The 26,135-nt window shown below is 50.2% G+C and overlaps 1 protein-coding gene across 1 annotated transcript; it reads right to left on the bottom strand.

Moving 5' to 3' along the window:
• Positions 1-1,582: 1,582 nt before the first annotated feature.
• Positions 1,583-24,353, bottom strand: RAVER1 (ribonucleoprotein, PTB binding 1). Its single transcript, XM_075581043.1, has 14 exons — positions 24,107-24,353; positions 18,862-18,928; positions 18,234-18,694; positions 17,547-17,747; positions 17,071-17,200; positions 16,467-16,561; positions 16,026-16,137; positions 14,023-14,228; positions 13,473-13,566; positions 12,815-12,939; positions 9,103-9,180; positions 7,233-7,370; positions 5,624-5,707; positions 1,583-4,034 (listed from the first exon to the last, which is right to left on the bottom strand). The coding sequence occupies exons 1-14, from the start codon at positions 24,290-24,292 to the stop codon at positions 3,888-3,890; spliced, it is 2,124 nt and encodes a 707-aa protein (XP_075437158.1). The 5' UTR covers positions 24,293-24,353; the 3' UTR covers positions 1,583-3,887.
• Between the last annotated feature and the right edge of the window lie 1,782 nt (positions 24,354-26,135).

Here is a 26,135-nt window from a genome sequence, read left to right as displayed (position 1 = left end):
GGGGAGGTGTGTACGGGGGGGGGGAGGTGTGTACGGGGGGGGGGAAGGTGTGTACGGGGGGGGAAAGGTGTGTACGGGGGGGGGAAAGGTGTGTACGGGGGGGGGGGAAGGTGTGTACGGGGGGGGGGGGAAAAGGTGTGTACGGGGGGGGGAAAAGGTGTGTACGGGGGGGGGAAAAGGTGTGTACGGGGGGGGAAAAGGTGTGTACGGGGGGGGAAAAGTGTGTATGGGGGGGGGGGGGGGAAAGGTGTGTATGGGGGGGGGAATAGGTGTGTATGGGGGGGAAAGGTGTGTATGGGGGGGAAAGGTGTGTATGGGGGGGGGGAAAGGTGTGTATGGGGGGGAAGGTGTGTATGGGGGGGGGGAAAGGTGTGTACGGGGGGGGGGAAAGGTGTGTACGGGGGGGGGGGAAAGGTGTGTATGGGGGGGAAAGGTGTGTATGGGGGGGAAAGGTGTGTATGGGGGGGGGGAAAGGTGTGTATGGGGGGGGGGAAAGGTGTGTATGTATGGGTGTGTATATGGGGGGGGGTGGTGTGTATGTGATCTATCAAGGTAGTTACCAGCCATGGCTCCCCCCATCTTCACACCCCACAGAGGGGACATTTATACAGAGACCCCCATTACAGCCATGCTCCGCGCTTGAATCATGGCGTTTTACACTTCCATCCCATCTGCCGCCTCACATTGTCATTTAAAAAAATAATAATAATTTGGGCTTATTTAATTAGACCGATAAAAGGTTGTGTTTTATGTTATTGCAGCCAGGTGTGCTCTTAAGGGGACAGCTCTAGCTTATCTTGCATGGCCCCTGTTCAACCCCCTTTCCAAAATGATCTCATATCCAGCAGCAGATTTGCAAGTTTCTCTGTTTTCTGTTGTAGTACCTACAATTAACTCATTAAAACAGGTCCCCGTCATTAGGTCACTTTGCTCCTACAGAAGTGGTTGAAATAATCACTACAGAAAGCAACATTAAGGGGAAAATGGGTGACTTGTTAAATCAATACAGGCATACCCCCATTAACGTTCGCAATGGGACCGGAACATGTATGTAAAGCGAAAAAGTACTTAAAGTGAAGCACTCCCTTTTTCCCCACTTATCGATGCATGTTCTGTGCTGCAATCGTAATATACGTGCATAACTGATGTAAACAACGCATGTGTAACAGGCTCTATAGTCTCCCGCTTGCGCACAGCTTCGGTGCAGGTAGGGAGCCGGTATTGCTGTTCAGGACGTGCTGACAGGTGCATGCGTGAGCTGCCGTTTGCCTACTGGGCGATATGTCCTTACTCGCGAGTGTACTTAAAGTGAGTGTCCTTAAACCGGGGTATGTCTGTAATGCAGTTTTAGGCTGTGTCCAAGCCAGCGCTGAGTGCTTGCCAAATTTAGTTCCTGCAATTTTAAATTGTGTCGTCCCCCCCCCCCCCCCCCCCAACGCACTTGCAAAATAGACAGGACACCTGGCGCTCATGCTTGGAGAGCTGGTGATGTCACCGCTCCCAAGCATGAGCGCGGTCTGCGCTAGCGGGGCCGCAGCCAACACTTTGTATTTCTTACCAATGAAATGACACACGACACTGCTCCGTTTGACATTATTTTTACTTTTAAAATCATTTCAATTGCAAAAACACTCCAAAAACATCTGAAATATATATATTAGCTCGCTCTCCTTTTCCACAAGACAAAAATCAAGCAGATCGGGTTTTGCAAAATACATCTTCCTTACAAAAAAAACAAGTGGCATTTCTAAGAATAAACCCCACAAAATGGTACAGACGACACTCAAATTTAGGACAAAAGTTAACTTAAAAAGAAAAACAGGAACAAGTAAAAAAAAAACATAACGTATCAGAATTAAAGAAATAGAACGATTAGAATCCGCGTGAAATATAGAAAGCCATGTGTGATCAAAGTCGATGTAATAGAAATTAATGTTAACCCTATCACAGAGGGCCCTGCAATAAGCCATTGCGGAACAGAGAAAGGAGTAAGTTGAATGTATACAACAAAAAAGTGATATATTCAAAAGTGTACAGGTCACCAAAATCAGCAACATGAAAATCCAACCCCCAATTTAAGGCAATGTGACTCAAATTGCAAAACATTTCATAGAAAACACAGATGTCTAGAAAAAGTGTTGCCAATTCACTATATAATCTGGTATATTCCATATAAAAAAAAAGTTCAACGAGCATTTGCTCTAAGCAGACAGTAACGCAGAGAACATTTGCGCTATCCAAATTGTGTCATGCTTCTTTCAAGAAAGACTTTTTTTTTTCATTGGGTAACACTAAAGATGGCCGCCTGCAACGTTTTCCTTGTAATCTCATCCAAAACGTTTCGGGCATTTCAAATTGTAAACACGTAATTTGAATCTTCTCTGTACAGGAGAAAAAGAATTAAAAAAAAAAAAAAGTGTGTCTTTTTTTTTTTAACGGATAATCAGCGAAAAGTTCAGTTAGTTCGACATCGAATTAAACCGGGAAACGTGCACGCAGGAAAATAATAATCTCGTTTTCATGACAAAGACCTTTACATGAACGCAAGGATGATTAAGCCAGTAATAAAAAGTAGCCTTCAATGGAGATTCACGGCGTAGGTTTGAAAGAAATACAAAAATATTACGTTTATTAAAAACACGTACAGTCCTGGTCGTGTTATAAATAGATTTTACTTTTGATTCTCAAAGTCACAACGCAAGATTGTGGCTTTAAAAAGGAGGGGGAAAAAAAAAATAACACATTACAGCAAAATTCAGAAAAGGAAAAAAAAAAAAAAATCAAAATCAGCTGATCAATAAGAATTGATTTTCAGGGGGCAGTTCAAACAGCGGAATCAGTACAAAATATATATCATTTTGTACAAACGTAACGTCTTGTTCATGAGGCCACGCTCATTTCTAGCAAACAAAAAGCATTCAAATAAAATAAAAAATACGCTTTGTTGGCTGTGCGAGACGTTAGTAAAGCAGCATATAAGAAAATGTAGAAAATTAAAACAAATAGATATTTTTTACCTTCCCCGCAAAAAGATTCAGGGATCTACCCTTAACGAGCGGCGGCTCGAGGTTTAATATAAATTAGGCGCATGTTTTGGGGTTAAGTTATTGCCCATAACCACAACCCACAAATCAAAAAATAAAAACCGGTATTAAAATCGTACATTCTTACAATACTAGGGACCCAAATATACACGCGTAGACGCCCCCCTCACCCCCCCCATTACAAAACCACGCAGAAAATGATCGTGTTGCTCTTTGGTTTTGTGAGAATAAAAAAAAAATAAGCGTCCGACTCAGAAAAGCCTTGGGGACATGGAATCCCGTACACCGCTGTCGCAGAGGGAGATAGAGGATTTAACGAGGAGCTGTGTTTTCAGTACAAAGTGGACATGAAGCAAAAAAATTGCAAATTAAAAACAAAATACGGGAGGGGGGGGGGGGAGAAGAAGTGGTCAAAAGCAAGACTTTTAAACCCTTCCCCCTCTTGGCAACAGACATGGGTTGTTTTGTTTGTTTTAAAAACCTACACACGACATGTAAAAACACCTTTTAAATTAGAAAAATGAAAGGCAAAACAGAGAGAAAAAACACACAAAATATATATAAAATCAGCCCAGCACGCTATATATAAAAAATTCAATTAAAAAAAACAAAAAAAAAACAAAGGCATTCAACGGAGACGTTCTAGAAAATGTCATTGTCTGCTTTGATAACGAGGTACCCGATAAAATGTGGATGATCTCAGTGGGGGTCTCACCCCATTTAAGAGAATATTTAAAAAAAAAAAAAAATTTAAGGCTTGAGGCGCTAAAAATGTAATGAAGGTTTAGATGACGGAGGCGCGTTGAGGCGACGGCTTTGGGACGGCGAGAAGGTGCCGCCTGATTAAAATATCCTCTTGCGTTTCAGGTACGAGTCTGCGTAATGGCCGCCCAGGCCCTGCGAATGCTGCCCCACGTAGCCGCCCTCGGGACTGGCCTCCGGAGAAGGGATTAAGTGCGAGAAGCCGCGTTTGTGGCCCCCGATGGGAGTCTGGGAGGGATAAAAAGGAAAAAGAAATAAGTTAGTGAACGTTTACAAGGGGAGGAGAGTTGGACGTGTGAAGGGGTCACCTCCCACAAAGAGGGACAGTGTCCTGGAACACCGCTGTATATTTTCCCAGTTCTGATGCAGCCTATTTCCCTTGGCTTCTCAGCCAGTTGCCTCAGCAACGCCCCCTTTTTACCAGTAAGTTGGGCTGCCTCCTCCTCCCCCTGCTAGTTGGCACAGCCTGACTATTTCCTGCTTTTACAGGCTTTCTTTTGGATCCAGCAGCCATTGTGAATAGTCACAACTCGCCTATTGTATGTCTTTATTTATATAGCGCCATTAATGTACATAGCGCTTCACAGTAGTAATACACGTGGTAATCAAATAAATAACAGATAATATAAATAACAGATCATGGCAATAAGTGCTTTAGACATAAAAGTAACATTAAGGAAGAGGAGTCCCTGCCCTGAGGAGCTTACAGTCTAATTGGTAGTTAGGGAGAACGTACAGAGACTTGGTAAAGCCACTATAATGTACTTCTCCCTTATATTTGCTACCTGCCAGTCCCCCCCCCACCCTGTTTTTGTTATTGCTGTTTTTACAATAAAAAGTACAGAAGAAAAGGACTGTGCATCTGCAAGGAGTGAGTTAAACTGCCTGCCTCTACTCACTTGCCACAGTGAGCTTGGGACGGAACACAGACACCATGTCCCATAGCTCCCTTCTGTCTGTCACCCTACAGTGGGAGCGACAGACCCCATTAGCACCCTTATTTGCCGCCATCTTCAAGTATTTTAACCCTTAATCTTTTTTCTTACTAATGCAGCAGCGGGTTTATGAATTTGTGGACAGCAGGCAAAATGGCCTGATAACTTGTCCCAAACTGTCACACTATTCCCTAAAACCAGGAGCTCCCCAAATCCAGGCCTCCGGTAACCCCCTCCTCCCCCCCACCACCACATCAGGCTTTATATATGCGTGTCTTTAGATAGCACCATTACTGCACATGGCGCATCACAGCAGTAATACACGTGACAATCGTATAAATAACAAATAACAGCGGAAGACGTGCTTCAGACGTAAGTGACATTTAGAAAAAGGAGTCCCTGCTCCGAAGAGCTTACAATCTAATTAATAGCTAGTGTGTCTCGCCCCTTTTGACTGAACCACCTGTCCCTGAAGCAGGGATTTCCTTAAAACCTGACCTGTTGGGGGCTCCAGAGGACTGGAGTTGGGAGCTCATGCATGGTGACCTCATACAAGCCTTAGGCCCATATAACCACTCAACATGGCAGCAGGGGTCATGCAAGACATAAGTGCCATTACTAGGGCGAGGAAGGAATGCAGCAATTATCCCATTTAGGAGACATCATTGGGATTGGTTTACTTCCATTGGCTATACACCGCTCTATAGGACGAGCGTCTTAACTCCGTTGAACGCTGTCGAATCGGACATACATCTTTTCTTCAACCTCATCTATTAATCTTGCCGTGTAAGACAAGCCGTAACGCAGCAGAGTGCTTTTTCCCTTTACACTGAAGCCGGAACTTTGGGGGGGTTTTTTTTTTAAGGGGACGTCAGCACTCACTTTGAATAGGTTTCCAGGCGAAGGACTCCGATCCTCGAATACCATCATTACGCCTCCGGGGCTGCTGGGAGGCCTGCAGACCGCCTGCAAAAAAACCCCCAAAAAAACACGGAGAGGGCGACAGTCAAACCACCGTGACAAACCCGCTACCTTCCAAAAGTGACCCGCCATGAAAGGGAGCCCCACGTGATGCCCTGTAAAGCCAACCCACCTTCATATCCCCCCCAACAGTTTGACATTTTTTAGGAAGGCCCGAAGCCTGCAGTAGAGTAACTCTTGTTTTTTGTTACAATATTTCACAGCATTATAGGTACAATTGATATAACAGCCTAATCCAGGTTTTTACTTTTCAACTGGGGGGGAAATGAGATAGTCTGAACGCCCCCCCCTGACCCTTCGGGGGCTGTCGGGGTGACGTGAGTATGGAAACAGAAACGGGGTTAGAAGGAGAGAGAAAGTGGGAGAGGGGGGGGAGGTGTGGGAGTGGGGGGGGGGCATTGCTCCCCTTCTCTTTGGCGTCCCTATTCTGGGCCTTGGTTCTATTTGTTGTGTCCCTCTATTTCTATGGGGGGTTTCGGCGCAGGAGCGCCATTTGAGCGGTAACTCTTGTTTACTCGCACATTCACTCCGAGGAATACATGCAGACTTCAAAACGAGACTTCTAAGTGAAGCAGTCTTATCTTCAGCATCTCTGCTAAGGGCGTTTGAAGAGCAGTGATGCCCCCAATTGAGGCTTTCGCAGTCATTAAGGCAGGGTATGGGGCCCAGCTTAGAAATAAATTTTTTTTTTACATTAAATTCAACAAGTAGGGGGGAAAAAATAAGCAAGGTTAAAAACCACACGGTATTGTACAGCATGGAAACGGCAGCTAAAGAGGGATCCCTACTACTGCCGATTAACACGAACTTAATATTTATATGGTGAAACCGAGTGTTTTCCCATTGTAGCTAGTGTCTTTTAGTGGTCAGGCTGTCCTCCAATCTGCACAGACATTATTTGCTGCTACAAATAGATACACATGCAGCTTAACCCCGTTATAACGCGGATCCGCTTATAGCGAGATACAAGGGTGGCTCCCAATTATCATATTTAGGAATACTTTACAACATGATTATTGGTATCTTAAATACTTTATTGTACAATGCATACAATTGTACATTATTTCTAACGCGATCCGCTTATAACGCGATGTGATTCTTTGGACGCCCATCACAGCGTTATAAGGGGGTTGAGCTGTACCTTCACTTATTTATGATCATGAATTCAGTGGACCCAAAGAGTAGAGTAAAACATTGTTTTTTTTTTAAAGTAAAGTAATTTTTTTAATTGACCTGCTATGGTTTCCAATGGAGGCGCCTTAGGAACCAGGCGGAGGTATGTAACCATTCAACGTTTTGGTAGATATGGCAATTGCATTAACCCCCTTCAGAAAAAGGCAGTAACACTACTACCCCCCTCCCTCAGGAAATTAAATTACACTTGTATGTAAAAGTTTCAGCGACTGCTATAACTCTACCCAGAATCCTCCAGTGCTGGCAGCGACTGGATCTGGTATCGCCTGCTCTTACAAACGACGGTCATGAGCGCGAGAGGCGCAGTGGCCCTTACTTTGTTTAGGTGGGCAGGCTGGAGCCCAGCATGCAGGCCGCTGGTGAAGTAGGACGAGGAAGACCCAGGGTAGAACGGGGGCAGAGAGGCGGACAGGTTACTGCTCGGGCGTTCCCGAAATCTGTCAGGAGGAGAGGTCTGCAACGAAAAAGGTCTATCTATAAAACAGATCTCATACAGACATCTACACACAACTTTCTTTCGGCCAGCGGTGGCCTGCAAATCGTTATGTGTAAGGTCAACTGGATTCCAAGGGATATGAAAAGACGACGACCAAAAGCAATATGGGAAGAGGTTCGAAAACCAACAGAAGTCTGAGGATTAGATAAATATATGGGAAGCCGTGGCAAAGAGCTCGATGAGTACCATCGTTCAAGAAAATTCCTACTAATTATTTCCGATGGTGTATGACCCTGGTTAAACTGCCATATATAATGCCCATTCCCCAACTCGCTTCAGGAGGTTGTGGCCAAAATGGCTCAATGTCACATATTTGGTGGCCATGCCCTGTACGGGTCCCCCTCTGGAAACCGGTATTTCAGTTTATAAACACGATACTCCGTATCAACTCAAGGGTAGATCCCTGGTTGGCCCTTCCAGGTAGACCAGCCCCTTATGTCCCATAATCATCGAGCAGGACGCTCCGACCTTAGCCATGGTGAAACGCACATCTCCTTAAATGGAAAAAACATCTAGCCTTCATGAGAGAGGAGAGAAAAAAACGGCATAAAAACACCAAGATTTGGGAGCCTTGGTATGCCTCGGAGTGTGGCCAAGGAGGGGTTGGAGAAATGGCCCTCATCTATGGTGGAGGAGGCTTCCTCCACCAGAGATGGTAGCAGAGGACTACACAGTGTGGTCCATCAAGGGAAATAACTACCTGGTTAATTACATTGTTTCTACAATGGTGGGGACCCCTTCCCACCGCCCAATATTTGTCACCTTATTTATCTATGCTGTATATTTATGTATTATGACTTGTTCCATTGAGGTTATATACTAAAATATATACTGTAACCTCTGTAAGGTGTAGGTTTATATGGTGTTTACCTACCTCTCCCCCTGCCCCTTTGGATCCGGTCTTATTTTTCTGTTAGCTTATAAAATGTGCAAATAAATTTTAAAAAGTTGAAAAAATAAAAATCTGACGGTCACAAGGGTGAAGAAATTAAAATGGCAACGAATCGGACATATCGCAAGAAATGACCATTGTTGAACAGAGCTCGTTCTCTACTGGATTCCAAGAGAGACTTTAAAGACCAAGACGAACCAAAGTAGGATGGGGTGAGAACGTGTGTGGGAGCGACGTAGAGAAGAGCGTCTGTAACCGCAGGACCTAGGAGATCACTGGGGAGGCTTCATCCAGCAGTGGGGAGACACGGGCTGGAGAGGAGATCTGTGTGAATTATGTTTGTATGCGCGAGTCTCTCGGAACCCATTTGAGCACCATCTTTGTCCAAGACGAAGACCAAAAGTAAGACTAGCAGATGAAAATCAGAAAACGCAGCTGCCTAGATCATTGGGGAGGCCTTCATCCACCAGTGGGACGACAAGGGCTGAAGATGATGGTGTGCGTTCGTGTCAACAATTATTAAACGTAAATAAGTTAGACGTGCCGTGCCCTCTCCTACAATCTCCCGCTCCAGTCGAGCAGTTCTAGCCAGGTGGGCAAACCATCAAAGATCACTTCAATTGATAAATCTGCCAGGCTAGTAAATGAACCTTCAATGAATAAGTCGTATTGCGTATCGCCGCTGCTGCGATTAAAGTGTTTGAAGTAGGACTGGGCTGTTTTTGTAACCCCTGTCAGAGTGGCACTGAGCTCAAATCCCCGTCGCTGAAGGTAGGTGACACCCTCCGGGCATTTTACCTTCGGTCGGTGCTCATATCCGCCCATGGAGGGCACGGTGTGGTCTCCGTTCTGCGAGTACATGCGAGCGGGCAGCTCCTGACAGGGAAATGGGAGTTACACATTCACGTCAACCCCAAACTGAAGAACTGATAACTAAATGCTGTAGGGACATTGAGTCTGTCCCTCCCCGCGCAGGGTGACACAGTGACACAGACAGGAGGAAGCTATGGGACATGGAGTCTGTCCCTCCCCGCGCAGGGTGACACAGTGACACAGACAGGAGGAAGCTATGGGACATGGAGTCTGTCCCTCCCCGCGCAGGGTGACACAGTGACACAGACAGGAGGAAGCTATGGGACATGGAGCCTGTCCCTCCCCCCGCAGGGTGACACAGTGACACAGACAGGAGGGAGCTATGGGACATGGAGTCTGCCCCTCCCACCGCAGGGTGACACAGTGACACAGACAGGAGGGAGCTATGGGACACGGAGTCTGTCCCTCCCCCCCCCGCAGGGTGACACAGTGACACAGACAGGAGGAAGCTATGGGACATGGGGTCTGTCCCTCCCCCCGCAGGGTGACACAGTGACACAGACAGGAGGGAGCTATGGGACATGGAGCCTGTCCCTCCCGCCGCAGGGTGACACAGTGACACAGACAGGAGGGAGCTATGGGACACGGAGTCTGTCCCTCCCCCCCCCCGCAGGGTGACACAGTGACACAGACAGGAGGAAGCTATGGGACATGGAGTCTGTCCCTCCCCCCGCAGGGTGACACAGTGACACAGACAGGAGAGAGCTATGGGACATGGAGCCTGTCCCTCCCCCCGCAGGGTGACACAGTGACACGGACAGGAGGGAGCTATGGGACATGGAGTCTGTCCCTCCCCCCGCAGGGTGACACAGTGACACAGACAGGAGGGAGCTATGGGACATGGGGTCTGTCCCTCCCCCCGCAGGGTGACACAGTGACACAGACAGGAGGGAGCTATGGGACATGGAGCCTGTCCCTCCCGCCGCAGGGTGACACAGTGACACAGACAGGAGGGAGCTATGGGACACGGAGTCTGTCCCTCCCCCCCCCCGCAGGGTGACACAGTGACGCAGACAGGAGGGAGCTATGGGACATGGAGCCTGTCCCTCCCCCCGCAGGGTGACACAGTGACACGGACAGGAGGGAGCTATGGGACATGGAGTCTGTCCCTCCCCCCGCAGGGTGACACAGTGACACGGACAGGAGGGAGCTATGGGACATGGAGTCTGTCCCTCCCCCCGCAGGGTGACACAGTGACACGGACAGGAGGGAGCTATGGGACATGGAGTCTGTCCCTCCCCCCGCAGGGTGACACAGTGACACAGACAGGAGGGAGCTATGGGACATGGAGTATCTCCCTCCCCCCGCAGGGTGACACAGTGACACAGACAGGAGAGAGCTATGGGACATGGAGTCTGTCCCTCCCCCCGCAGGGTGACACAGTGACACAGACAGGAGGGAGCTATGGGACACGGAGTCCGTCCCTCCCCCCGCAGGGTGACACAGTGACACAGACAGGAGGGAGCTATGGGACATGGAGTCTGTCCCTCCCCCCGCAGGGTGACACAGTGACACAGACAGGGGGGAGCTATGGGACACGGAGCCTGTCCCTCCCCCCGCAGGGTGACACAGTGACACAGTGACACAGACAGGAGGGAGCTATGGGACATGGAGTCTGTCCCTCCCCCCGCAGGGTGACACGGTGACACAGACAGGAGGTAGCTATGGGACATGGAGTCTGTCCCTCCCCCCGCAGGGTGACACAGTGACACAGACAGGAGGTAGCTATGGGACATGGAGTCTGTCCCTCCCCCCGCAGGGTGACACAGTGACACAGACAGGAGGGAGCTATGGGACATGGAGTCTGTCCCTCCCCCCGCAGGGTGACACAGTGACACAGACAGGAGGAAGCTATGGGACATGGAGCCTGTCCCTCCCCCCGCAGGGTGACACAGTGACACAGACAGGAGGAAGCTATGGGACATGGAGCCTGTCCCTCCCCCCGCAGGGTGACACAGTGACACAGACAGGAGGGAGCTATGGGACATGTAATCTGTCCCTCCCCCCGCAGGGTGACACCGTGACACAGACAGGAGGGAGCTATGGGACATGGAGTCTGTCCCTCCCCCCGCAGGGTGACACAGTGACACAGACAGGAGGGAGCTATGGGACATGGAGTCTGTCCCTCCCCCCGCAGGGTGACACAGTGACACAGACAGGAGGGAGCTATGGGACATGGAGTCTGTCCCTCCCCCCGCAGGGTGACACAGTGACACAGACAGCAGGGAGCTATGGGACATGGAGTCTGTCCCTCCCCCCGCAGGGTGACACAGTGACACAGACAGGAGGGAGCTATGGGACATGGAGTCTGTCCCTCCCTCCGCAGGGTGACACAGTGACACAGACAGGAGGGAGCTATGGGACATGGAGTCTGTCCCTCCCCCCGCAGGGTGACACAGTGACACAGACAGCAGGGAGCTATGGGACATGGAGTCTGTCCCTCCCCCCGCAGGGTGACACAGTGACACAGACAGGAGGGAGCTATGGGACATGGAGTCTGTCCCTCCCCCCGCAGGGTGACACAGTGACACAGACAGGAGGGAGCTATGGGACATGGAGTCTGTCCCTCCCCCCGCAGGGTGACACAGTGACACAGACAGGAGGGAGCTATGGGACATGGAGTCTGTCCCTCCCCCCGCAGGGTGACACAGTGACACAGACAGGAGGGAGCTATGGGACATGGAGTCTGTCCCTCCCCCCGCAGGGTGACACAGTGACACAGACAGGAGAGAGCTATGGGACATGGAGCCTGTCCCTCCCCCCGCAGGGTGACACAGTGACACGGACAGGAGGGAGCTATGGGACATGGAGTCTGTCCCTCCCCCCGCAGGGTGACACAGTGACACAGACAGGAGGGAGCTATGGGACATGGGGTCTGTCCCTCCCCCCGCAGGGTGACACAGTGACACAGACAGGAGGGAGCTATGGGACATGGAGCCTGTCCCTCCCGCCGCAGGGTGACACAGTGACACAGACAGGAGGGAGCTATGGGACACGGAGTCTGTCCCTCCCCCCCCCCGCAGGGTGACACAGTGACGCAGACAGGAGGGAGCTATGGGACATGGAGCCTGTCCCTCCCCCCGCAGGGTGACACAGTGACACGGACAGGAGGGAGCTATGGGACATGGAGTCTGTCCCTCCCCCCGCAGGGTGACACAGTGACACAGACAGGAGGGAGCTATGGGACATGGAGTCTGTCCCTCCCCCCGCAGGGTGACACAGTGACACAGACAGGAGGGAGCTATGGGACAGGGAGTCTGCCCCTCCCCCCGCAGGGTGACACAGTGACACAGACAGGAGGGAGCTATGGGACATGGAGTCTGTCCCTCCCCCCGCAGGGTGACACAGTGACACAGACAGGAGGGAGCTATGGGACATGGAGTCTGTCCCTCCCCCCACAGGGTGACACAGTGACACAGACAGGAGGGAGCTATGGGACACGGAGTCCGTCCCTCCCCCCGCAGGGTGACACAGTGACACAGGCAGGAGGGAGCTATGGAACATGGAGTCTGTCCCTCCCCCCGCAGGGTGACACAGACAGGAGGGAGCTATGGGACATGGAGTCTGCCCCTCCCAGTGCAGCACAAACCTCTGGGCCATCTAATCACCCCACCCCAATTAGAAACCCCATCCTCACCGTCTGGTAGTCGTACGGGTACCCCCCGGCGGGCGTCAGCATGGGGTCCTGCATGGAAGGGCGAGTGTTCCTGCTGCCCGCGCCCAAACACTTCTGTTTAAAAGGCCCCGGCTTGTTGGAAGCGCCTGCAGGATGGGATCCAAAAACATGTATTAGATCAGACATCCCAACCACTGACCCAGACACCTCATGGGCCGAGGCCGCAGCTTTGTGGTAATGTGAACCCAGCTCAACCCCCCCCCCCCCCCCATGTGAGAAGTGCTTCGGATACCAGAATTAGAGTGGAAGCTCTTCAGGGCAGGAGTATTTCGGATGAGGGTGACAGTTTTAAAGGAGCCTGTAGAGTACACTTTCGGATTCCGCCCCCCCACCCCACGTTTTGAAGAAGGAGACCCAGTTTTCAAAGATACATGCCTGGCACCAAAAAAAAAAGGCTTCCTATTGGCCCGCCGGGACCTTTAAACTGAACAGAAATACCGGTGCCCCCTACAACGGAAGCAGGTGGTCCCCAGAGCTGCAACAAACACTGTTAATCTCTGGAGACCCTCTGCTATCAACCATGGGGTTGGATGATTTTTTTTTTTAAAGGTACAGATACCATTTTAACCAGCTGGGAGGTTAACTGGTGCAGATCTCGCTCCCCCTGCTGCTCTCGTACCTATAGGTCCCACGTTGGAGATCCTCCCATGGAAGTCCATGAAGGGACCGGAGTGAATGTTCCTGTCTCTAGGAGGGTTTCCCAGGAGAGACACCTGCAAGGAAGACCAGCGTTGGATTCCCAGTATAGAATGAGAGGTCTAATGAGGCAAATCCTCTCACAGCATCACCAGTGTACTAATGGCAGTGACATGGTTAAGGGGTCAGTCCCTCCTAGGGGCAAAGTGTACTAATGGCAGTGACATGTTTAAGGGGTCAGTCCCTCCTAGGGACAAAGTGTACTAATGGCAGTGACATGGTTAAGGGGTCAGTCCCTCCTAGGGACAAAGTGTACTAATGGCAGTGACATGGTTAAGGGGTCAGTCCCTCCTAGGGACAAAGTGTACTAATGGCAGTGACATGATTAAGGGGACAGTCCCACCTAGGGGCAAAGTGTACTAATGGCAGTGACATGATTAAGGGGTCAGTCCCTCCTAGGGGCAACATGTACTAATGGCAGTGACATGATTAAGGGGACAGTCCCTCCTACGTGGAAGTGACCATCCTCTCACCCCGGTCTCTCCCTGCTTCGGCCGTCCACTCAGCATAGGGCCCAACATCGGAGGCGAGCCCTGCCCGCTCCCCCACTCCGATCCAGGCCCGCTGTCCCAGTCGGACCCCGGTCCACTGTCCCATTCGGACCCCGGCTGTCCTAGGAAGGGTTGCAAGGAGGAGGCGCCCAGGTCGGAGGGCAGACCCACTGGAGGGAGAGAACCGCCTGCAAGAGACAGAACACAAAGAGGAGAAGTTCAGCGCTTGGCCTCCAGGGGGCTTCACCCTGGGGTGCGGCCGGCAAGGACCATTGGTTCTCTCTGGCAGTGAATACAAATATATAAACAGACCGGCGACGCAGCATCAAGAAGGGGGGCGGGGGGGAGCTCACTGTGTTATCCCCTTTAAGCTTTAAGGTGCCATCGGTACCTCCACATTTAAAATCACCCTTGTCCCGCGAAGGCGGATGACAAACAGTTTGGACGGCAGATAACCACTCGGCCCATTTCCCATCTGCTGTAAAAACCTCAAGACCCCCATTTGATTGTTGACTTTTTATTGGGTCTATCCCAAAAAAGGGGGGCCCAGGGTGCCCAAGGAGGGGAGGGGGGGGGGCAGCCAACGGTCAATATCAGATGGAAATCTTACATGATATAATCTAATAATTTAGCTCATACACGTGAATATGTAGTTAGAAGTCCATAGGAGGAAACGACGGAGCACAGCCAGGGTCCAGTCAAAATAACGTGGGAGCAACAACCAAATTCCGGTGCTCATCTGACTGAAACTCTATTGTTTGCACACGAGATTCATCCAGCGCCATTGGCGTTTGGCAGGTTCACCATAGGATATGCCATTTGAATCAGTACACAGATCCGTACCCATACTCTCTTTGACAAAGCGCTGTTGCAGCGCGAAACGCGTTAGACCTGCTCTACAGCATGTGTACACCAATTTAAGAAATCTTTTTCCACCCGAATTTTTCATTGTTGCTCCCACGTTATTTGGATTGCGACTGGACCCTGGCTGTGCTCCGTTGTTTCCTCCATGGACTTCTACCCTCACTTCATCTTCGCTACGTGAGGCACGCGAGATAAGTGGAACCGCTTGCAGCATCAACTATGTGAGTCACTGTTATCACATTTATACCCTGGCTGGGTTACTAAGTGTTTGTGATATAGACAGGGCTATTATAATTGACGACCCTGGTCTTTTCACTCACCAAATAGGATTCATTATATATATCACCCACAAATTAGCTGCATTGTGACTCACTGATGTGCTGTTCTGATTGTTTTTTTCCCCCTTCACACAGGAACTCGTTTATTTTTCATTATTATATATATTATATTATAGCCTTCCTTTATTTTTGATGCACTGTCTTTTTGGGGACTTTTTGAGCCCTCATACATGCACATGAATATGTATACAATATGTATAATGGGTGTCACGATACTTAGTTAACTTATGGTGGGTAAAAAAATAATTAAAAAAAAGTGACAAAAACCCTCCACAGTAAAGCATACAGCAAATGGAAATATTACTGAGGATTTTTGTCACTTTTTTTTACCCACCATAACGTAACTAATGTGTGGTGAAACCTATCCAAGCTTCAAATTACAAAGCCAGTGTAACCAGCCTCACACTGATGAGACCCAAAAGGTGGAAACAGTGTCTGTGGGTAGGTTTACTGGCTATGCATCTTAACCCTGGCTGTGCTTAAAAGCTGCGCAATGCAGGAAGCATAAGCTTATAGGGAACCATGTCATATGGTGTTGAAGCAAAAGGTGGCACTGTGTGCTCATTTGCATGTTATTCCCCAGAATCCCTTGTTGCACTGGAAGTGCTGTGTCTGGGGTGATAATGGTGAAAGGCGGGGTTGCAGACCTGTCTAAGACATGCAAATGAGCACACACTAAATGTGCTAAATGCTTTACTGTGGAGGGTTTGTGTCACTTTTGTTTTTAACCCACCATAACGTAACCAAGGGAAATAAATATATACACATGACAGAATACGTTACCCAGTCCTAGATCTGCCAGGAGTTTTTTGCCAGGTGTGGGGGTAGGCTGGGGTGTTAAACCCAAAGCGGCATATAAGGAGACTAGAGGGGAATCTCCCAGTATACCAGGTTTCTGCAAGAGGAAAATATATATGTATAAATGTGAGACAATGTGGGACATATACATATTGGGAGAAAAAATAAATAAATCACACACTTATTCCAAACAGAGATGTCAGTCCTACGTAGGGGCAAAGTGACCTAATGACAGGGACGTGTGTAATGGGTTAAAGGGTCAGTCCCACGTAGGGGCAAAGTATCCTAATGACAGGGACGTTTTTAATGGGTTAATGGGTCAGTCCCACGTAGGGGCAAAGTATCCTAATGACAGGGACGTGTTTAATGGATTAAAGGGTCAGTCCCACGTAGGAGCTGAGTGACCCAATGACGGGCAGCCTGTACCTGCTGTGTCGGAGCCTGCAGTAGGAGCTGTAGGAGGGCAGTGGAGATGGCTGGGTTAGCCAGCATACGCAGAGTCGGAGCTGCTCCTAGGATCCCTACAAATAACACAACGGTCAACATATTTAGCACGTCCGGCCTAAACTACATCACACGACTGATCCCCTCTAGATGTCAGAATACCCAATTTCAGCTTCCAAAAGACACCCCGATAGTACAACAGCCTATTCCCGGAGGGGTGCACCGGCAACATGTCACAGCACCGGCCCGGCACTCTGTTGTATTTGATTAGCACTGGAACCAAATTAGATAGCGACTTTTCATTCAACTCGTAATGCCATTTTAATACACTGAGCATCCCTGTGATTTCTATAGCAGGTTTTAGCCCCACCTCCCCAAGCAGTGCAAGATCTTTGCAACACTTTCCTGTCTGTGATCATTTGTTGCCAGTGTTCCCAGCAGTTAGAGCTGCAAACTGTAACAATAGTGAATGTTGCCTTAGTAATACCAGGATACATTGTAGCTGCCGAGTTGGGCCGCGATTATAGTGCCGGTGGCGGCGCGCGATACAGCCGTCGCAGCATTGGTTGGACGGTCCCATAGTTACCTTGTTTGCTCCCGGCTGCCCCGTGGAGCAGAGGGTTCAGCAGGAGCTGTAGGGAAGCGGAAGCCCCCAGGCTGTTTAGGATCTGAAGGATGTTGGGTTCTGGGAGAAGACCATTCCCGCGATTTAGCGCCTTAAAAAGAGATTTCATCGGTGTCATTGCTACTGAAAAATCAATAGGGCTGTGTCACCGTCAGACTCCATGTCCTATACCTCCCTCCTGTCTGTGTCACTGTCACCCTGCGATGGGAGGGACAGACTCCATGTCCCATAGATCCCTCCTGTCTGTCACCCTGCGGGGGGAGGGACAGACTCCATATACCAAAGCTCCCTCCTGTCTGTGTCACCCTGCGGGGGGAGGGACAGACTCCATATACCAAAGCTCCCTCCTGTCTGTGTCACCCTGCGGGGGGAGGGACAGACTCCATATCCCAAAGCTCCCTCCTGTCTGTCACCCTGCGACAGTGAATCCCTTCTACCTGCGTCCCCATTCCTTGTGCTGCTATCAACGCGGCCAGCATACTCCTCCCGTGGGGGCCGGGTGCGCAGAAGGACACCCGGACCACGCTACCCGCCACCTCGGCCCCGTCCATCTGCTCCTGGACGATTTCCGCCACCTCCGTGGAGTCGTATTCCATGACGGCGAAGCCCTTGAAGTGACCGTCCTGCCCGTACGCAAGCTGAAAAGGGAGAACAGACACAGGCCGGGTCAGCAACTCGCAAGCCAACCCTTCGTCTTCAGTAGCCAGACTTGCCCCAGGGGGGCACTAGGTGTTGGCGCTGACCTCCCACTTCAAAGAGTAGAAAGCAAGGCAAGGAGTTTAGCGCAGTGGGTTCAGGTGTTCAATGTAAGATCGTGGGTTCCCGGCTCGGCAACATACACCATGACCAATGAGAGACAACTTAAACCACAAGTAAGGCGTCGCCCAGCCAACCAACCAAGCGCCCAGCCAACCAACCAAGCGCCCAGCCAACCAACCAAGCGCCCAGCCAACCAACCAAGCGCCCAGCCAACCAACCAAGCGCCCAGCCAACCAACCAAGCGCCCAGCCAACCAACCAAGCGCCCAGCCAACCAACCAAGCGCCCAGCCAACCAACCAAGCGCCCAGCCAACCAACCCTCTGAGCACAACGATCAGAGAGAGTCCTCTTCCTGCTCCGCTTACCTGGCAGAAGGAGGGGGGATAGACATTGAAGGCCTCCAGCAGCTCGCCCGCCTCGCACTCCCTCAGCTGCGACACGCACAGGCAGCGCGAGTGCACCAGCTCGTAGCTCAGCTGGCTGACGTCCGACCAGTGGACGTACAGGGTGCGGAAGCCCAGCTGCCGGCCCAGCAAGTCCGACTTGGCCCGCACCGCCGAGTCCTTCTTCATGTACTCCACGTAGCCGTAGCCTTTGGGGTGGCCGGTGGTCTCGCTGTACACCAGGAAGCAGCGCTCCATGTTGCCGAAGGGACGGACGAGCTCCTCGAACTGCTGCTGGGTGTAGCCGTCGGGCAAGTTGGCGATGCACAGGAGGGCGTCCATGGGCTGCAGCTGCACGGAGATCTCCCGCTCCCGCAGGCGGGTCTGGTGGAAGCGGCGGATGGCAGATTCCGCCTGCTCGCCGTTAAGGAGGGTCACGAAAGCTGAAGGAGGGAGAGGGGGAGCGGGGGTTATGGAAAGACATGGGACGAGGAGTATATCCCTCCCACGGCAGGGTGACAGGAGGGAGCTATGAGACATGGAGTCTGTCCCTCCCACCGCAGGGTGACAGTGATACAGGGAGAAGGGAGCTAGCAGAACTGTGCCTTACCTGTGCCTTTGTACTTATCGACAAAACAGTATTTCAACGCATAGTCACCCAAAAGATCATGGACCTCCTATGAAAAAAAAAGCACAGCAAATATTAGGCCTGCAACACACTGCAAATGCGCATTTAAAAAGATTTTTAAATAACGCGGTCAGAATATGGTTTAAATTAAAGAAAACACTGAGACTGACCCCTTAACCCTGTCACTGCCATTTGAACACTTTGCCCCTAGGAGAGCCTGACCCCTTAACCATGTCACTGCCATTAGTACACTTTGCCCCTAGGAGGGACTGATCCCTTAACCATGTCACTGCCATTACTACACTTTGCCCCTAGGAGGGACTGACCCCTTAATCATGTCACTGCCATTAGTACACTTTGCCCCTAGGAGGGACTGACCCCTTAAACATGTCACTGCCATTAGAACAATTTGCCCCTAGGAGGGACTGACCCCTTAACCCTGTCACTGCCATTTGTACACTTTGCCCCTAGGAGGGACTGACTGACCCCTTAACCATGTCACTGCCATTAGTACACTTTGCCCCTAGGACGGACTGACCCCTTAAACATGTCACTGCCATTAGTACACTTTGCCCCTAGGAGGGACTGATCCCTTAATCATGTCACTGCCATTAGTACACTTTGCCCCTAGGAGGGACTGATCCCTTAACCATGTCACTGCCATTACTACACTTTGCCCCTAGGAGGGACTGACCCCTTAATCATGTCACTGCCATTAGTACACTTTGCCCCTAGGAGGGACTGACCCCTTAAACATGTCACTGCCATTAGAACAATTTGCCCCTAGGAGGGACTGACCCCTTAACCCTGTCACTGCCATTTGTACACTTTGCCCCTAGGAGGGACTGACCCCTTAAACATGTCACTGCCATTAGTACACTTTGCCCCTAGGAGGGACTGACCCCTTAACCCTGTCACTGCCATTAGTACACTTTGCCCCTAGGAGGGACTGACCCCTTAAACATGTCACTGCCATTAGTACACTTTGCCCCTAGGAGGGACTGACCCCTTAACCATGTCACTGCCATTAGTACACTTTGCCCCTAGGAGGGACTGACCCCTTAACCATGTCACTGCCATTAGTACACTTTGCCCCTAGGACGGACTGATCCCTTAACCATGTCACTGCCATTAGTACACTTTGCCCCTAGGAGGGAGTGACCCCTTAATCATGTCACTGCCATTAGTACACTTTGCCCCTAGGACGGACTGACCCCTTAAAAACATATCACTGCCAATTTTTAAAAAAAAATTATGCCGTTAATTATAGTTTAAGGGGTAAATACCTTTTGAAAACAGATTATGTAGAAAAGGTTCTATGCCTAACCACTTAACGTGTATTGCCAACCCATGGAAATTGCTACGTGTCTCTTGCAAACAGCTCCGCGGGTTACTTTGGTGTACCTCCAAGCTGTTTTAGGGACATACATACCATACCTACCATGGGTGACCTCAACTCCACTTTCCGCTCCTCACTGATTAGATTTATCCACACACCAAAAATTGAAGGTTGCCCCCCATCAACAATCTCTACCTGGATGGCCCATCCTTGTCTCAAACTTGAGGCAATCCAAGCGGCACTTAATTAAAAAAAACATATATATATTTTTGTTTTTATATATACCGCCTATGGTTACCTTTACTGAAAACGAATTGGCTAAGCTGCCGATCGAGTCGCAAAGAGATCCTGCTTCCCAGGGTTCGCTAAATGGCCGCCTTTCAGTTCCATTCAAATCCTTCAGTCAGTGTAACTCAGCAGCTACAATGTATCCTTATTTCACCAACGTGACATCAACGTTACAGTTTGCAGCTCAAACTGCTGGGAACATTGGCACCAAATTGTCCCAAACAGGCACTGTTGGAGAAGTGAGCTAAACCGTGCTATAGAAATCACAGGATGCTCACTGTATTAAAACTCATTACCAATGGTATTAAGAGCAAGTAATATCTAAGGCCTCGGACAGGCTCCCTGCTTACTCGCTGAGGCTCAGGGAAAGCGGGTGCTTTCCCTGGCCTTGCGGTTGCTTACTTCACGCGCTCTCAGCAGCTGTCAGGGGGCGGGCCAGTGACGTCACGGAGCTGGTTCACCCTCATTGGGCGAACCGCTCACGTGACCGGCCTGTCTCGCCGGCAAGCGGGGGAATTTTAAATTCCCCTAAGACCTGTGCTTCCGCAAGCGCACGGAACTCTCCCTACCTACGGATCGCCCGTCCACTCAATATTCGCCAAGCGCCTTCACCTTCCGCATTCAAAGGCCAGCTGAAAATCCACCTCTTAAAAAGCACCTCAATTATTTACATTGACACTACTGGCTCCAGCAGCCGTTGACCTCCGACTGCCCTTGTAATAAATGCCCTGTTACTCTTACTCTGTACAACTCGCCCAACACAAGTTAGGGTGTGAGCCCTCCAGGGCAGGGCCTCCATTTGCCTTATGAAGCATCCTTGCTTATTGTCATTATAAAGCTGCACTATATCAATAAGCTTACACATACATGACTAATAAGGGCTGATTGGGGGGGGGGGGGTTCTAAACACAGATCTGGCGTTGTGTTTCTAGACTGAGGTATGTGGGGGGGGGGGGGAGAGAAGGTGAAGTTGTGACGGTCAGACACTGACCGATTGGGGGGGGGGGGCGGCAATTCGGGCAGGATCTGGATTGTCAGAGGCCCTGAAAAGGAGCACACGTGCTCAATCACGAGACTGACAGAAATGCAGACAAAAGGGCAGCAGAGAGCAGCGATGGGACATGCAACGGTGCGAAAGGGTCAGACCCACGTAGGAGCAAAGTGACCTAATGACAGGGACGTGTTTAATAGGTTAAAGGGACAGTCCCACGTAGGGGCAAAGTGACCTGACGGGGACGTGTTTAATGGGTTAAAGGGTCAGTCCCACGTAGGAGCAAAGTGACCTAATGACAGGGACGTGTTTAATGGGTCAGTCCCACGTAGGAGCAAAGTGACCTAATGACGGGGACGTGTTTAATGGGTTAAAGGGTCAGTCCCACGTAGGAGCAAAGTGACCTAATGACAGGGACGTGTTTAATGGGTTAAAGGGTCAGTCCCACGTAGGAGCAAAGTGACCTAATGACAGGGACGTGTTTAATGGGTTAAAGGGTCAGTCCCACGTAGGAGCAAAGTGACCTAATAACAGGGACGTGTTTAATGGGTTAAAGGGTCAGTCCCACGTAGGAGCAAAGTGACCTAATGACAGGGACGTGTTTAATGGGTTAAAGGGTCAGTCCCACGTAGGAGCAAAGTGACCTAATGACAGGGACGTGTTTAATGGGTCAGTCCCACGTAGGAGCCAAGTTACCTAATGACAGGGATGTGTTTAATGGGTTAAAGGGTCAGCCCCAGTTACATAGCTACATAGTAGATGAGGTTGGGAATTTTTTTTTTTTTTTTTTTTAAAACACACATGCGCCCCTCAAGTTCAACCTATGCTAAATTTAGATGACAAATACTTATCCTATATCCGTACATACAGTATTTTTATCCAGAGGAAGGCAAACAGAAAATTCCAGTGACACATCATCCAATGATATCTCATAAGGGGAAAATAAATTCCTTCCCGACTCCAATAATTGGCAATCGGATTACTCCCTGGATCAACATCATTCATGTTTATTATTTGGTATATCCCTGTATACCTTTCCTTTCTAAAAAGATGTCCAACCTTTTTTGAAGAAATATATATAGAGAGATATTGTATCTGCCATCACAGTCTCCATGGGTAATGAATCCCACACTAACTGCCCTTACTGTAAAGAACCCTTTCCTGTGTTGCTGGTGAAATCTATCCTCCAACCTCATGGCATGCCCCCGAGTCCTTTGTACTGCCTGTGGGATGAATAGTCCTTTTCAAAGCGCCTTGTATGGTCCCCGAATATATATTTGTATATAGTGATCATATCCCCTCTTAGTCTGTGCTTATCGTGCCGTCACCAGCGACATGCCGGTGACATCACGCTACGGTCGCGGGAAAAATCAAATTGACTTTACTTCCAGCGATCACGACCAAGCCGTCACTCTGTTCCTACTATAAGTGCACGTGACGGCGGCAATACATTTTTTTTGCCGCGACGTCGCATCATCACTATAAGCGCGGCCTTAGACACCCCTTTTCCAATGTAACCAAATCTAATTTAGCTAGCCTCTCCTCATAAGTTAGATTGTCCAACCCCTTTATTAATTTGGTGGCTCTTCTCTGCACTCTCTCTAGTTCCATAATGTCTTTTCTAAGGAGTGGTGCCCAAAATTGTACTTCATATTCAAGGTGTGGTCTTACTAATGTACTTTGTAGAGGGGCATAATTATGTTTACTTCCCTTCCATCCATTGCCCGTTTAATGCAAGAGAAGATCTTGTTTGCCTTAACAGCTACTGCATGACTTTGGGCACTATTGCTAAGCCTGCTGTCTACAAGCACTCCTAAATCCTTCTCCATCAAGGATTCCCCCAATTTATCCCCATTTAATTTGCAAGTCGCCTGTTTATTTTCTTGTTTCCCAAATGCATAACCTTACATTTATCTGTATTAAACCTCATCTGCCATTTACCTGCACAAGTTGCCAGTCTCTCCAGGTCCTTATGGAGAGAAATGACATCCTGCTCCGATTCTACTACCTTACACTATTTAGTATCAGCAGCTAAGATGGAGACTTTGCTCTCGATGCCAACCTCAAGGTCATTAATAAGCTAAAGTTCAAAAGCGTGTGTATATATCACCTGGTTAGCTATGTCCCCTGGCAGGCAGGGTCTGTGCATGTGTGTAATATATCACCTGGTTAGTGATGTCCCCAGGCAGGCAGCATGTATATATCAGGTTATCACTTGGTTAGTGATGTCCCTGGGCCAGTGTGTGTGTGTGTGTGTGTGTAATGTAATATGTGTAGTGTAATATATATATATATATATATATATATATATATATCTCCAGTGCATGTGTGTAATATATCACCTGGTTAGTGATGTCTCCAGGCAGCCAGTGTGATGTGTGTGTATATATATATATATATATATATCTCCAGTTATCACCTGGTTAGTGATGTCTCCAGGCAGCCAGTGTGATGTGTGTGTATGTGTGTGTATGTGTATGTGTATGTATATATATATATATATATATATATCTCCAGTTATCACCTGGTTAGTGATGTCTCCAGGCAGCCAGTGTGATGAGTGTGTATGTGTGTATATATATATATATATATATATATCCAGTTATCACCTGGTTAGTGATGTCCCCGGGCAGCCCTTTGATCAGGATCTTCCTCCGGTTCCTCACTTCCCTCCTGGTCCTCTCCACCCTGCTCTGGATCTCACGCGGCTCCAGCTGACACAGGCCGGGGGTCTCCTCCTCTGCCCCGGGCCAGGCCAGGCTACTCTCCGCTCTAACCGACACTGCCGCCGCCATCTTGGTTGGGGGGCTTGGCGCGCGTGTGCGTTTTGCTCACCTGTGCATGCACCCGAGGTAGGCGCCGATTGGTCGAGTTTAAACTGGCCGGTCGGGCGTGCGCTGATTGGTCGCTCTGAGGAAGAGGGCGTGGTGAAGTCGCACGCCGGTGCCCTCTCCCTTATCGCCGTTTCCATGGTTACCAGGGGCCCCTGTTCTAGCACCAGCGGCTGTGAACGTAATGGCACTGAAGCGTGCATGCAATGATGACATCATGGGGCATCTGTTAGGGCCGTGCACGCGCGCGTGTCTGTGTGAATGCGCGTGCACGTGTGTGTGTGTGTGTGTGTGTGTGTGTGTGTGTGTGTGTGTGTGTGTGTGTGTGTGTGTGTGTGTGTGTGTGTGTGTGTGTGTGTGTGTGTGTGTGTGTGTGTGTGTGTGTGTGTGTGTGTGTGTGTGTGTGTGTGTGTGTGTGTGTGTGTGTGTGTTTTTTTTTTTTTTTTTTTTCCTGGTGTCGTGACCTTGGGCCAGTCACTCTATCTCCCTGTGCCTCAGGCACCAAAAACATAGATTGTAAGCTGCACGGGGCAGGGACCTGCACCTGCAAAATGTCTCTGTAACGCGCTATGTAAAACTAGCAGCGCTATACAAGAACATGCTATTATTACATAAACATACATTGTAGCGCCGCAAATTCTTTCTTTTCTTCATCCTCTCCCCTGTCGTCGGGTTCCACGCTCACTGCCGTGCGCGCGGCACCATGTAGAAAGGCTGACTAACCTCAGCCAACTAAAACTGCTGCGCGCGCGCAGTATAGAACCGGACTTAGGCTTGTAAGATAGTGTGTGCGGCCGTGTCTGTGCGAATGCACGTGCCGCACACTTTTTGTGTGTATACTGTGAGCGAGTGAGGTACTGTGTGTACTGCGCGGGAGATGCAGGGGGGTTGCGCTGCCCCCGTGGGGGGTGGGGAAGGGAGGGGGGAGCGGGAGATGTGCCCCCTTCGGCCCGATCCTTGTGCCTGCCTCCCTGCCCGTGCGGGAGATGCAGGGGGGTTGCGCTGCCCCCATGGGGGGTGGGGAAGGGAGGGGGGAGCAGGAGATGTGCCCCCTTCGGCCCCGATCCTTGTGCCTGCCTCCCTGCCCGTGCAGGAGATGCAGGGGGGTTGCGCTGCCCCCGTGGGGGGTGGGGAAGGGAGGGGGGAGCGGGAGATGTGCCCCCTTCGGCCCCGATCCTTGTGCCTGCCTCCCTGCCCGCGCGGGAGATGCAGGGGGGTTGCGCTGCCTTGGGGGGGAAAGGGGGGAGCGGGAGATGTGTCCCCCTTCTGCCCCGATCCTTGTGCCTGCCTCCCTGCCCGTGCGGGAGATGCAGGGGGGTTGCGCTGCCTTGTGGGGGGTTAAGGGGGGAGCGGGAGATGTGTCTCCCTTCTGCCCCAATCCTTGTTCCTGCCTCCCTGCCCGCGCGGGAGATGCAGGGGGGTTGCGCTGCCCCCGTTGGGGGGGGGGGGAGGGGTTGTGTCCCAGAGCAGTGGTGGCAGCAAGGTGGTGAGTATGTGTGTATATATATGTATAAGCAACAGAGAGAAAAGCAACCTTGTAAAAAGCACAGGGACATAAATTAATGTGTAACAAAAGAGATTTATTCAAGTGAGTTAAAACAGGGGATAAAGTTTAAAAGAAGAGGGGGGCTCAATACTACCAAGCAATGTAGACCTAGAGGCAAGGGTCTAAGCATAGATCTAATACATGACATGCACAGGACACAGGGGGCTCTGTATGAGCACACCTGTATTGAAACCCACACTGGAAAATTGTATCCACATGAGAAAGTCACCATATAGACATGTTCAATGATTGCATAAGGTG

This window comes from Ascaphus truei, unplaced genomic scaffold, assembly GCF_040206685.1.
Source record: "Ascaphus truei isolate aAscTru1 unplaced genomic scaffold, aAscTru1.hap1 HAP1_SCAFFOLD_1016, whole genome shotgun sequence".
Lineage (NCBI taxonomy): Eukaryota > Metazoa > Chordata > Amphibia > Anura > Ascaphidae > Ascaphus > Ascaphus truei.
The sequence above is the reverse complement of the archived record's forward strand: the minus strand, read 5'-3'. Positions and strand labels throughout refer to the sequence as shown.